This window comes from Aphidius gifuensis, linkage group LG3 (genome assembly GCF_014905175.1).
Source record: "Aphidius gifuensis isolate YNYX2018 linkage group LG3, ASM1490517v1, whole genome shotgun sequence".
Taxonomy (NCBI): Eukaryota; Metazoa; Arthropoda; class Insecta; order Hymenoptera; family Braconidae; genus Aphidius; species Aphidius gifuensis.
The window spans coordinates 6,274,029-6,287,663 of record NC_057790.1 but is presented as its reverse complement, the minus strand read 5'-3'; the positions used below and the strand labels follow the sequence as shown (position 1 = coordinate 6,287,663).

General features: G+C 25.3%; 3 protein-coding genes across 4 annotated transcripts; 1 reads left to right on the top strand and 2 right to left on the bottom strand.

Moving 5' to 3' along the window:
• Positions 1-33: 33 nt before the first annotated feature.
• On the top strand, positions 34-4,266 carry LOC122851728. Its single transcript, XM_044151153.1, has 3 exons — positions 34-425; positions 507-1,085; positions 1,171-4,266. The coding sequence occupies exons 2-3, from the start codon at positions 554-556 to the stop codon at positions 3,816-3,818; spliced, it is 3,180 nt and encodes a 1,059-aa protein (XP_044007088.1). The 5' UTR covers positions 34-425; positions 507-553; the 3' UTR covers positions 3,819-4,266.
• Positions 4,035-6,884, bottom strand: LOC122851729 (ovalbumin-related protein X-like). Of its 2 annotated transcripts, XM_044151155.1 has the most exons (8): positions 6,715-6,884; positions 6,179-6,312; positions 5,930-6,115; positions 5,652-5,862; positions 5,366-5,580; positions 4,958-5,288; positions 4,586-4,747; positions 4,358-4,442 (listed from the first exon to the last, which is right to left on the bottom strand). In XM_044151155.1, exons 1-7 carry the CDS (start codon positions 6,722-6,724, stop codon positions 4,605-4,607), a joined length of 1,230 nt encoding a protein of 409 aa, XP_044007090.1. In that variant the 5' UTR covers positions 6,725-6,884; the 3' UTR covers positions 4,358-4,442; positions 4,586-4,604. The 2 variants fall into 2 exon arrangements, with proteins under 2 accessions (XP_044007089.1, XP_044007090.1); XM_044151154.1 differs by lacking the exon at positions 4,586-4,747 and having other exon boundaries at positions 4,035-4,442.
• Positions 6,885-7,134: 250 nt separating this feature from the next.
• LOC122851727 (E3 ubiquitin-protein ligase cblA-like) lies at positions 7,135-7,955 on the bottom strand. Its single transcript, XM_044151152.1, has 3 exons — positions 7,842-7,955; positions 7,497-7,774; positions 7,135-7,406 (listed from the first exon to the last, which is right to left on the bottom strand). The coding sequence occupies exons 1-3, from the start codon at positions 7,888-7,890 to the stop codon at positions 7,239-7,241; spliced, it is 495 nt and encodes a 164-aa protein (XP_044007087.1). The 5' UTR covers positions 7,891-7,955; the 3' UTR covers positions 7,135-7,238.
• Positions 7,956-13,635: the final 5,680 nt, after the last annotated feature.

The window sequence follows — 13,635 nt, the reverse complement described above, 5'->3', positions numbered from 1 at the left end:
AATTTATTCCGTAAAATCCTGGAAGCTGTATTTGGGGGCGTGTTGATCATGTGCATACTTTAGCAAGAGAGAGAGAGAGAATTTTTTAAACACATTTTTATATTGTTTAATAAACAAAAAAACCGGTTTAAAAGGACCAAAAAGGTACACTTGGCATTGCTGGGTATTGTGTTAGAAATTTGGTTCTGTATGTTTAACCAAGATATGTGTGGTACCGATGTGGTTACAACTTACACGTACATTGAGAATAAAATAAAATTAATATAAAAAAAAAAAAAACAACATAAATTATATACTACGATGCAACAAGTTGTTGCACAGACGCCATATAAAACTTGAGATGAAATGTAAGCAATCAACGGTCATCGTGGGTTTAAAATATAACCCACTATAATTATTATTTCAACATTAACAACGCAATCAAGGTAATTATAAATAATCATTAAATACATTAACTATTAAAACGAAAGTATTAAATTAAACATTATATTGTTATATTGTTATAGAATTTTCGTTTTTTGGAGTTAAGCAATAATTTAATAAGATAATAAAAATGGATGAACCTGGAGATATTATAAAATATAAATGGACTACAGAAAGTACATCATTACTTGTATCAGTATGGGCTGATGAACAAATACAAACAAAATTAGACCAAATTAAACCTGAACCAGCATTAGCATGGACAAGAATATCAAAATATATGAAAAATAAAGGATATCAAGTTACAGCAAGACAATGTAGATCAAGAATGAAACAAGTATTATTTTGTTATCGTGAAGCTCAAAGAAATGGTACACGTGGTGGTGTTGAACGTTATTATGATTCAATTAATCGTGTATTAGAAGCTAAAAGAAATTTAAAAAATGAGATTAATGATAATAATAACAACAATAATAATAAAAATATTAATAATCAACATAATAATGGTATTGATACTGTTGATTCAAGGCATATTCCTAAAACACCAATAAAAGAAATTAAAACAAATGTTAATTTACGAGTAAAAGGTAATGGTTTTCAAGAACCAGTTAAGCCATTGCTAAGACGTATTCATGTTACACCTGAAGGCTGGAAAATAGCACGTATGTATAATTATTTATTATTGTTTTTTTGTTTAAATTTAATTTAATGATAATATTAATATTATAATTTTAAAATAATTTTTAGATCGTGAAGGTGATTATGCTGATTCATCAGAATCAAATGAAACTGTTTTAGCACGTCCTCGTCGTTCTATGTCACCAGTAAGAGATGTTGGTACAAATACTGATACAGATACACTTCGTGTATCATCAAAATCATCAAGAAGATCATTGCCAGATCAACAACAACAACAATATCGTTATGATATTCTTGAAAATAATCGTTTTTCTGAAATGCCATTAAAAAATGGAGTACAAAATGTACAAAATGTACAAAATCAATTGATACAAGAAAATATGTTGTTGAGAAATCAACTTGGTCAAGAATACATTGGTATACCACCACAACAACAAGAATATCGTGTTAATATTGGTCATGCAACTATACCACGTGAAACACAAATGTATAATTCATTGTATCAACAACCAGTACGTTTGGTATCATCAAATTGTGCAAGAACACAAGGTCAATTACAACAGTATGCATTAAATACTGGAACAACAAAAAGTGAACCTAAAAAATTTGGTGGTATGTATGGTAATTTTGTTGATTACCCAGGTGTTGGTGGTGTTGGTGGTGTTGGTGTTTATGGCGGTGGTGGTATAAATACAAATTTTAATAAACCATATAAAAGCACATCATCATCTGGTTATTCACCAGATATTGGACAAAATTTAAATGATGGTTTTCGTCAAAAATGTAAAAGTCATAATTTAAATGAAACATATGATCAAGATAATGAATTATTTCAAAGTTGTATTAATGCAACAACAGTTACAAATAATGCAACATTTAATGATGAAACATTATCAATTGATTTTGTAAATGATTCACAAAGTCCATCAGATAATGAGCCAATAAGTGGTTCTAAAAATGATGATTCATTTGTTGAATTACCACCAGATGCACCATTTAGAAAAAAAAAAGCACAAAAATTAGAACAACTTATGTTAAATGCAATAACATCACAAACTGAAGTTGTTAATAAAATACTTGCTGCACAAGATACAATGGTATCAAGATTATTAGATCGTGATGCTGATCGTCAATCACGTTTAGAAAATCGTCTTGATCAATTAATGAATGTTGTACATGCAACAGTATTAAATAAAAGTGGTTCATCAAAAGATTCAACTAATGATTTACAATCATTAAATTTATTACCATCAGTACCATCTGGTCCATTATGTTTTTCACCACCACCAAAACCAGGTAATAGACCACCAAAACTTGATCTTGTACCACCAAAACCATGTCGTATACCATGCACAAGTCCATCAGCAAATATTGAATTAATTAATCAAAATCCAATTCAAACAAGACCAGGCACAGTTAAACCTGGTAGTATACATACAAAATTAGGTCCAGTATCACAATCACCATTTGTCAAAGCACAACAACAAATGACAACAACAACAACAACAACAAGTGATTATGCTAAAGCATTAAATGATTGGCGTACAAAATCATCAGCTGAACGTAGAATAGCACAAAGTCAAAATCCATTAAATGATGAAAAAATTGTTAAATTTGAAACTGAACAATTTTTATTAAATGAAAAATTAATGGAAGAACGTATTGAAAATGCACGTCAAGCTGCTGTACAATTTTTAAATGCTAAAGAAAATAAAGATAAAGATAATAAAGATAACACAGCAAGACGTGAATTATTTGATAATGATAATAAACAACAAGAAAAAGAAAAAGAACCATCAGCAGCTGTTATATTAACACGTACATTTTTAGATATTGAACGTAATGCAGAAGAAAGATCACGTTATTGTTTACCAACATTAACATCATTATTACAAATCAATAAAGATATGAATGATTCTGATGATTTATTAACTGGTCAAGGTGAAAGTTATGAACGTTTAAAACGTTTAAGTGTTCGTTTACCATCACAAAAAAAAAAATATAATAATGATAATGGATTAGATTCATCAACACCAGCAAAATATCATAATAAAATTGATAATAATATTAATAATAATAATGTTGATGATGTTGATGATGTAAAACCATCATTTTCTCAACGTCAACGTGCATTGATGCAATGTCAACGTTGGAGAGATAGTGCAACTGCTAGAATAAATAAACGTCAAACAAATAATAATTATATTGATTCAAATAAGCCATTATCAACATATGAAACTGATGTACAACGTGAAAGTCGAATGAAAACAAATAAATGGATAAATGATAGATATTCATATGTTCTTGATAATAAAGCTCAAAAAGATGAACCAACTGCACCATCACAACAACAGCCAATGGGTTTTGTTAAACCAAGTTTAAATATTCATGACAATGAGCCAGCTTATAGTAGTGTTGATCGTAATCTTGGATTTAGAGAGGAACTTTTATCAACATATAGAAGAGCACGTGAACATGATATTCTTGATGAAGAACGTAAATATTATGATAGACAACTTGATAGAGTTAGTTATCCACCAAGTAGTCGTGAATACATTGAACGTTATGGTCAAGATGATAAAAGAGATAATAAATTTAAACGAAAAAGTAATCAGGATATTAATAGTACCAATGATGAAGATGATATATTTCTTGATACAACAACAACAATTAAACCATATCGTAAAACATCATTGACATCTGCTACATCTGGTGCTTTCTCAAAAATAACTGATACTAACTGTGTTATTTCATAATTTTCCTTACCTTTTTTTTTTTTTTTATTATGTGATGTTTGAGTACAATTGATTTAGCTGCCAGTTGTCAGCCATAATTATTATCTATTTGCATAATCATAATTGAATTTAACATAATAATTTGCAATCAGTATGTGCAATTGATGATAATAATACAAAACATTGTCTTCCCCTTAAAAAAAAAATATAATTAACTCGTTATTAATTAATAATTACTTGATTTAAATATTAAATAGTTTATTCATTTTTTTTTTCTTTTTTACTTTTTGTTATTACAAAGTAAACTATCATTTAACATTTTTTTATCATCAAGATATTAGTTTGTAAATGAAAAACTTTCTTATTATTATTTTTTTTTTTTTTATTATTTTTCAGACAATAATTTTAAATAAAATTTTTGTACTTTTAGAAAAAAAAACATGAGCCATTTAATAAAGAGATTTATTCTCCAGTATTTTTTTGTATTTTAATTATTTTTTTTTTCTGTATTAATTGCTGGATCAAAAATTCTTGCTGTAAAAATTTGTAATTTTTTTTTAATAATAATCATCATAAATGGATGATTTATTTTGATAACATACGGTGGTATGTATTCTTGTCCAAATCTATTTTCAATTTCAAATTCTGAAACATTATTTAAGTGATTAAAAATTATTTTAATGTTGATGAATATTTTTTTTTGATGATAAATGATAATGGCAAAAAAGCTTTGCAACAAAAACATTGATAAAAACACAAAATATATTTATGGTAATTATTGGATTTACCTTATTTGTCATTGGAGTTTTAGATGGGATCAGTATAACGTCCATGAAAAACAACAGTACCATTAATATCATCATCAGATTGATCAACAATAACATAGTAAAATGGACGATCAATACGAAATTCATCTGGTCTTAAAGCTGACAGCAGTTCAACAACCAATCCTGTATAAAAAATACATTGTTTTTTTGTTTCTATTTTACCTTGATTGTATCAGCTTCATGTGCATCACCAAAACGTTCATCATCACTTGGTACTTTTTAAAATAAACAAGACAAAAAAAAAGAAAAAGCAGCAAGACAATTGATGACAAAACAAAAGCAGCAAGCAAAATCAAAGCATAGCAAATAAAACTTGATGATAAAATAACGTACCAGTTGCTGCTGATGCTTCACTGCCTTCTTCATTAACTTCAATAAATGCTTTTTGCACAACTTTGCTTACTTTAACAGGTGCATTAACAATGTCACTAAAATTAGCTGATTCATCAAACATATCAGTTAAACCCAGGTCCATAAGTGGTGCTACTAAATTAACTTTTGATTCAATTGTAAATTTTGGCAATGACAATGAAATTTCAGTCATTTTGCCAGATAATAAACGTGATATTTTTATATTTTTCAGAGATCTTTCAATAAGTCCTAAATTTGTATTATTTTTTGGAATCATCACGATCATACTCATGGCATTACTGTTGTTATCACTCTACAAAAATTTTACAAAATATAATTATTGTTAATTATTTCTACTGACAATTTAGAGTAGTAATTTTTTTTATTTACTGCATAAGGAAGTTCAATAAATTCAGCATCAGCTTCTGGTAAATATCCAATTTTAAAATTTCCTTCAGTATGCATCATTGATACATTTTTAATTTCACCATCATCAAGATAAAAAGGCTCAGAATTAGTTGATGAATTGTCGAATTTATTTTTCCATTGGCCTTTAAAGTACACAGCATTTACCAGTATCAAACTGGTATCCTTGCTTAATTCATCTGTTGATAAAATAATACAAATATAAATCAAAATACAATAGTTCATAATTAAAAAGAAAATTTTAAATTACCAGAACCAATGATTTCTTGGATACGTGATTTAGTATTTTCTTGAATCCACTTGTTGATAATGTTTGTTGCATTAATTGAATTTGAAAAATCAATTTTATCAACAGTTGATTTAAAAATTGATTTTGTTATATTTTTATAATCTTTTTTAAGCTCCAAATTTTTATCCAAAAATACTTTATTTATAATTTTTAATTCAACATTATTTAAAGCCTTTTAAAAACAAAAAAAAAATTTATTAATTATTGAAAAATTAATAGACAAATTAAATAATAATTACGTTTAGTTTTTCAACAAGTGTTTTAGCTCCAATATTTTGTATTTTTTTGTCATCATTTAGATGTAGAACATTTGTCAATTGAGATTTTGTTTTTCCCTGAGATCCAAGTGATGCCATTGACAAAACCATCCATACACTTAACGGTGAAAATATCATATTATTTTTATTACCATCTGACACGAGTCTCTATCAACAAAATAAATAACATTTAATAATCATGATAATTTTTTTTTTCAATTATAATCTCACCTCGTAAAGTTCCATGGAAAATTGGTTGATACCAGTTGAGACAATTTCAAGTGCTTGACGTTTTTTCATATCTTTACTTTCTATCATAGTCATCATCTGGATGACGACAATGATCAATCCTATCACAATTGATCCTAAAATAATTATTAAATTTAATATTAACAATTAATAAATAAAAAAATAAATTCAACATTTTTATTATCATCAATAATAATTTATAAATAAGAATTAAATTTTAAATTTATAAATTATAAATAATATTTAATAAAAATTGATGATTAAATTATGACCCAATTTTAATATCACTATTTAACTTCCAACCGACCACATGAATCAATAAATTAAATTATTTTTTTTCTCTGTATCAACAGGTGCAAGTTTAAGATAATTTTTTGAGTTGATAAATTTTTATAAAAAAAATATATAAATGTATGAAATAAAGTATATAATAATTTGATTATAATATATTTTAATAAATAATAAACAACATTTAAAAAATTATTAAATTTAAAAAAAAATTATAAAAATAAACTCACTGTTAATCATTGTTACAATTGTGTTCAATATTTATAAATTGAATAATTTTATTACAATGATTGAGAATAAAACACGACGGTTTAATGTATAATTGTGAATAATGAATATTATGGTTACACGAGTCTGACACGACGAGGTTTTTTTAGAGAATATTCAGATCCCCACTAGCTTTCGAATAATCATTACGAGAGGTAGGGGATACATGTTTTTATACTTGATCATTTATCACTAAGGTCATCGTGCCTTCAACGTAATACCAAAAAAAAAAAATAAGAAAACAAACAAAAAATCATTTGTGATAATAACCAAATTGGTTTTATAAAATTTAATTAACTTGTAATAATATTAATCATGCAATACAATGATGCATAATGTTTTTTTTTTTTTTTTCGATTAAAATACGAATTTCTATCGTCGATGCCATGGCCAAGGCTAAATTGTTACGACACAATAATAAATCATGTTATTTTCATTTTTTTTCTTTTAGATTTACTTTTAATTAATTAATTAATTAAAATTTTGTTTAAACAGAATGAAGATGACTTTTACAAGCTTCACAGCATGCTTCAATGTTACTTGAATTATTTGATTTACATCCACATTTTGGATATTTTTTTAAACGTCTTGGTCCATCTGGACAAGTTGATGGTAGATGAGAGTTTGATTCGCAACAACAAGCAGCACAAGGATCCTTTAGAAAATAATTATAAAATTATTTATTGACATTGATAAACAATTAAATTTATAAATAGTTAATTAAGTTTGTAAATAAATTATGTACTTGAATTTTAATATGACAGCAATTGACATTGGCAGCAACTGATAGATCAATTGTTTCATCATCAATATTTTTTTGATTAAACTTTTTTATGTCTTGCTTTTTTTCATTTGAATTTTTATTATAATAATTATTGTTATTGTTTGTTTTATTGCTGTTGTTATTATTATTATTATTATCGTTTTTAGATCCTGATGAAACAAGTCTATCCCATGTCCATTTTTCACGTGATGGACAAACGTTGTTGACATGTTTTATGCTCTGATCAACTGCCCACATGACTGATGAAATAATATAATTTTATTTTTATAGAATATAAATTATAATGTGATAATAATATTTACTTACCACAATCGAAAATTTTATCAATGCCACGTTCTTTTGATCCATCATTCATATTTATTTAAATTTCTATTGGTATTGACTATTGTTTTATTTGTAATTTATACTGAAAATTTTAATGAAACAAAAAATAAAGAAAAAAAAGAGGAGAATATTTGAACAAAAAAACAAATGAATAATACTTTTTATAGACAATAAGTTGATTGATTCATGTTGATGATAGAGTGGATTTTGATATATCTTTTGTTAATTTGTATTGGATTTCGAATTTTTTCTTAATTTAAATTCAAAAAGTCCGGAATATCTTTCATTATTTATTGATGATGATGATGAATTAAACGAAATCGTTATTGGCACCGATACGGGGAAATTCACGAGAAATACGGAGACATTTATACGGGTTTCACACACAATGTAATCAGTTCTACACTCACAATTGTGACTATGTTTACCGTAAGTTTTTCCGTAACCTGTATAAATGTCCCCGTAAATTCCTCCGTATTCAGTGCCAATAGCGTTACCGTAAATTGTTACATCACCTAAATATTTGAAAACGTTGCTCTGACAACGTCAGCAGTTTTTTTTATTTATCAATAAATGATTCAGAATGTAAATTCAATAAAAATTTATTCCTATTGTAAAAAAACAAAAAACGGATTACTAAAATTTTATTTATACGATAGAAAACCTGAAATTATAAAACTAGGATTATAAATAAAAAAACTCAATTTTTTTTTTTATATGGAATTAAATTCCTGAATTATTTTCTTTTATTTATATATTCAACTGAACATTTCCTGGTGGAAATTAGTATCGGAAAAATTATTTCGGCATGAGATCAATGAAGAAGACAAAAATCCAGCATTGATCTCATGCCGGAGTAATTTTTCCATCATTGATGTCATGTCAGAATAATTAAAATGTTGTTTATTTACCACAATCAAAAATTTTATCAATACCACGTTCTTTTGATCCATCATTCATATTTCTTTAAATTTGTATTGGTATTGACTATTGTTTTATTTGTAATTTACTTAAAATTTTAATGAAACAAAAAATAAAAAAAAAAAAGAGGAAAATATTGATTAATGTGTATTTTTATTTTGAAAAAAAAATAAATGAATAATAATTTTTATAGGTAATAAATTAATTGGTTCATGTTTATGATGGACTGGATTTACTCCATCGAACTCATGCCGGAGTAACGGTGAAGAAATATTTCTACCAGGGTTGTGAAACAAAACTTAAATTATTAACTTATTTGAAAAACATGAATTTTGTTGAAACGTGAAACATTTTTACAAAATTTAATTATTAATTTTAATTTTAATGAACGCACTTTGAAAATTACTTTAGCTTTATGGAAAAAAATATCAAAATGAAAAATAATAACCGTATAATAACTTAATAGATAATAATATTATTATGATAACTAATGATTAATAATTTTATCAATAATTTTTATGAGGCGTAACTGGATTTTAATTTTTTTTTATATTTTCTTTTTTTTTACGATAGGAAACAACATTTTAAATAAATATAAATGAGCATACTTGGTCAAATAATTGATGATTCCCTGCCATATACCTAACACAGTCAGTCTTGACCACGCTTAAATAAGCTCTCAGAATTATTTTCTGTATTGTTTTCTGATCTGTGAAAACCTTGATTGTCAAGCCATTCATCTACTGCGGGAGAAGCTTTTGATATAGGGTTATCATATGTGCCAAATCTCGTATCAAGACATTTTTCCTAGCACCTTCCTCCCCCATAATTATGAGCTGTAATACAAAATTGATTGAGGAGATTGAAATGAGGAGAACTTTTTTTTTTGGCGTGAAATAATTACTTTGAACTTTTTCCGAAAAAGTCTAACGTGGAGAAAAATGGAGAAAAGTATTCTTGACTCGGAGAAATTTTTTTCGAACATTTTTTCACCCGAGTCTTTTGGAGAAACGGCCGAAAAAAATTTCCTTCGTCAGAGATCTCGGAGAAAATTCGGAGTTACTGAGGAAACGATCGGAGCAATCGCGGAGTAATATTTCCACCAGGGATATCAGATTAATTGAAAAAAAAAAAAAAAAAACCTTGACAAATCAGGACATATTAAAAGGACTTTATCAGGACTGATCAGGACATTCGTTTCCAACTCAGGAAATGTTCTAATAAGATTTCGCATATATATTGGGGGCCAAACCGATATATCATTCCATATGGTAACCCTAGCTTTTGATGACTAAGCCATCTTGTTACTTGCTTTTATCTAATTAACACTAGTAATATCATGCTAATTAATATTGCGAATATTATTGTGATTTATTACGTAGGCGTATTTTCTTACTAAGATTCAACTTACTGTGATGATTTACAAGTCACAAGTCCTTTGTCTTTTTTTTTTTCTCTCTCTCTCTCTCTCTCTCTTTCTCTTTTTATCCAAGTAGTTGAACAAAGAAAAAGAAAAAGAGTGGGAGAGAAAAAAAAAAAAAAAAAAAAAATTGACAACAGCAATAATCATAGTTAACAATTAAAATATTTTATTAACTTTTTTTTTGATCAAAGATACTATCATACTAATTAAAATTCATATTTTAACTTATTCAAATTTATCATTGATTATAAATTTAAATTAATTTTGTTTTTTAATTTGACAGTACTTATTTTGTGTAAATATATACATATATGTCGTTAAAAAAAGCGGGTTTTATTTTTAAATTTTTCATTTGTTTAATGTTGTTTAAATAAAAAATTTTATGGATTTTTTTTTTCTTTCTAAATGTATTATGGTAAATATATAATATGTAAACTAATTGTTTATTAAAGTTTTATTTATTTAGGTTGAAGTGTTGATCGTATAATGGCCATTAAAAATCCTTCTTGATACTTTTAGGTATCATTGAATCAATGTCGATTAGTAAATATGAAGAAAACCATTTCGTTAACAAAGTGCTGAGTTTTATCGGATATAATATGTATATTATCAATTTAATCTTATTTAACTATGTTAAATGATAATTAATTTATGTATTTTATTTAGATGTAATCACATAAATTTTTATAGCTGAAAATGGGGTAGCGGTTTTTATAAAAAAAGTTGAGGCAATAAAGCTGTAGACGTTTTGCAAGTTCATGTATTTTTAAATTAAATATGCTTTCTTTTTATATATTTATCTGATAATTTAAAAACACATTATTTGTTAAAATTGAAGCATTAAAACATATTCTTACGTTTATTAAACTGTTGAAAATTTAATAATAATTTCCTTACATAAAATTCATTATTCAAAATGTAAAAAAAAAAAAAATTTATTCTAAAATCTTACAATAAAAAAATTGATTTATTTTCTATTATTTTACTCTTAATTAGTAAAAAAAAGTAATGTCTTAAGATATCTTAAATATTTGTTTGAAAAAAATAATGGATCATTAATTTATAATAAGCAGAAAAAAGAAAACTGCTTTGTTCGCCAATGATATAAAGAAAATAATATATTGTTTCAACTCAAACGTGGATTAGTAATTAGTTCCATCACCTGTCGAAAACCTATTAGTATTTTTTTTCTTAAGTTCATTCGTTCGTTGTCCATTGTCATCGACCACTATTGACTAGTCGTGTTTGATCACTTCAACGATGAAGAAGTCCAGCTATATAGCGGTTCGGGTAGTTAGTACAATCGTTATTGTTTGTCTAATTGGGGTGAGTAAAAAATTATTCTACAATATAATTATTAAACTGATAGTAGCAATATAATTTGTATATTAAAATTTTGAGAAAAATATTAAACTGCATCTGTTTAAATATTTTTCATGTACTCAATATAAGAGTTTTCAGAATTATTTTAATGAAATATATATGATTTACTATTTTTAACATTTAAAAAGATTATAATGATTTTTTGTTTAATATAAATTTGATAATTTTAGAAAAAAATTTTTTTTAAGAAACGTGGCTTTGATAACGTGAGCTCAGTTTTTTTTTTTTTAAATAAAATATGTTTTATAGTGTAGATTTTATTTTTATAGTGTAGATTTATAAAAATAATTTTTTAACTAATGAGAATATAAACTTGATATTATATAAAAAGAAAATCATTGTAGATCTATTCAATAATTTACGTTCAATAAATAAAAAGAAAAATTCATAAACTTGATATGAATAATATATATACCAAATATTTGTTCATCAACAATATTTTCATAACTTGGAGAATAATTGTATTTTTTTTTATTCAATAAATGAATTTATAGACTTGATAAATTATATAAAAGTTTTATTATATAAATTGTCTAATGTTGTCGTGGCATTTTTTAGTCATAGGCAATGGCTCAAACAGGCAGCGTTTTAAAATCTATGAGGCCCTTATCTTTTTTAGATAACAAACACAAAAATATATTCATAAAATTTGTTTTGAGGAAAATAATATTTTTACTAATAAAAAAATGTTTTTCACGTTTATTTCAATACTTCAACAGATTACCAATTTAAAATAAAAAATAAAAATAATGTTTTTACATTCAATAATCTATTTTTTATATATAAAATTTAAAACTTATACTCATACATGTATGTTTTGTGATACATAGAACATATTTTCAATAAGTCATTGACGATAATTTTTTTTATCACCAAAAAACAAGGTATAATAAGGCATCGTCTTGAAAAAAAAAAAAAAAAAAACCATTGCCTCAAGCGTTAACACCACGTAAATAGATTTTATTTTTATAAAAATATTTGACGATATCACATTAAAAAATCTTACGATATATTTTATTTTTTAAATTGAAAAAAAAAATATATTCATAGGAAATAATTTATGAGAATTAATTTTTTGTGTAATTAATAAATTTTTTTTAAAAATAGATCGATTTGAATATAATTTATGATGAACTATTTTTGGCTCTTAAAAAGATTATAATAATTTTTTTTGTATTATATAAGTTGTAGCTTTTGAATAATAATAATTAACGACTAATTTTATCTTTTATGATTTATGAAAACAAACAATATTTTTGATTATTTATAAAGATAATTTTCAAGACAATTTGTCCAATGATAAAATAATATTTCCACGGCTCAATTTATTTCAACAGTTTAATAAATTATAGATCAAAAAAATACTATAGCTATGTGTTGATGGCACTTAATTCGATATCAGTTTAAATTACAATGTTGATAAAATTGTATTATATATAATATATATTAATTAATAATTTCAGGGAGCATGTTTCCTGTGGATGGAACAATCGAAAAATGATAATTCAGCAGCTGCAGGGAACAGCACTGTACCAACAAATAACAAGACCAATGAAACTTCAACAAGTAATTTATATTTATTCTTTCAACTTCAACTAATAACCCAAATTTTTGTTTTAATTAACTAGTAAATTTTAATGTTTTTCGGGATTAAATTCTATTTTAGCAACACCACCTGCAACGACAGTATCAAGTAGTAAACGTTTGAATCCTCCTTCTGTTACAATTGACACTTTTGTTCAACCAATAAATTCTTCCTTATCTCTTTTGAACAAAACTGATCAGTCGGTCAACTCATCAACAAATAATCGTAAGTTATTTTTTCAACTTTAATTAATAAATTTTTTTTTTTTGGTATACCTTAATTGTTTTAATTGAATGTGTTTCAGAAAAACTTGATATTTTAGTAACATCAACTGAAACAACACCATGTAAGTCAGGTTTTTTTGTTTCAACTTTTATTAACAATAAAGTTTTTTTTAAAACGAGTATATACTATAATTTTTCTAATAAAATATTATTGTTTTTCATGCGACCATGACCATTACT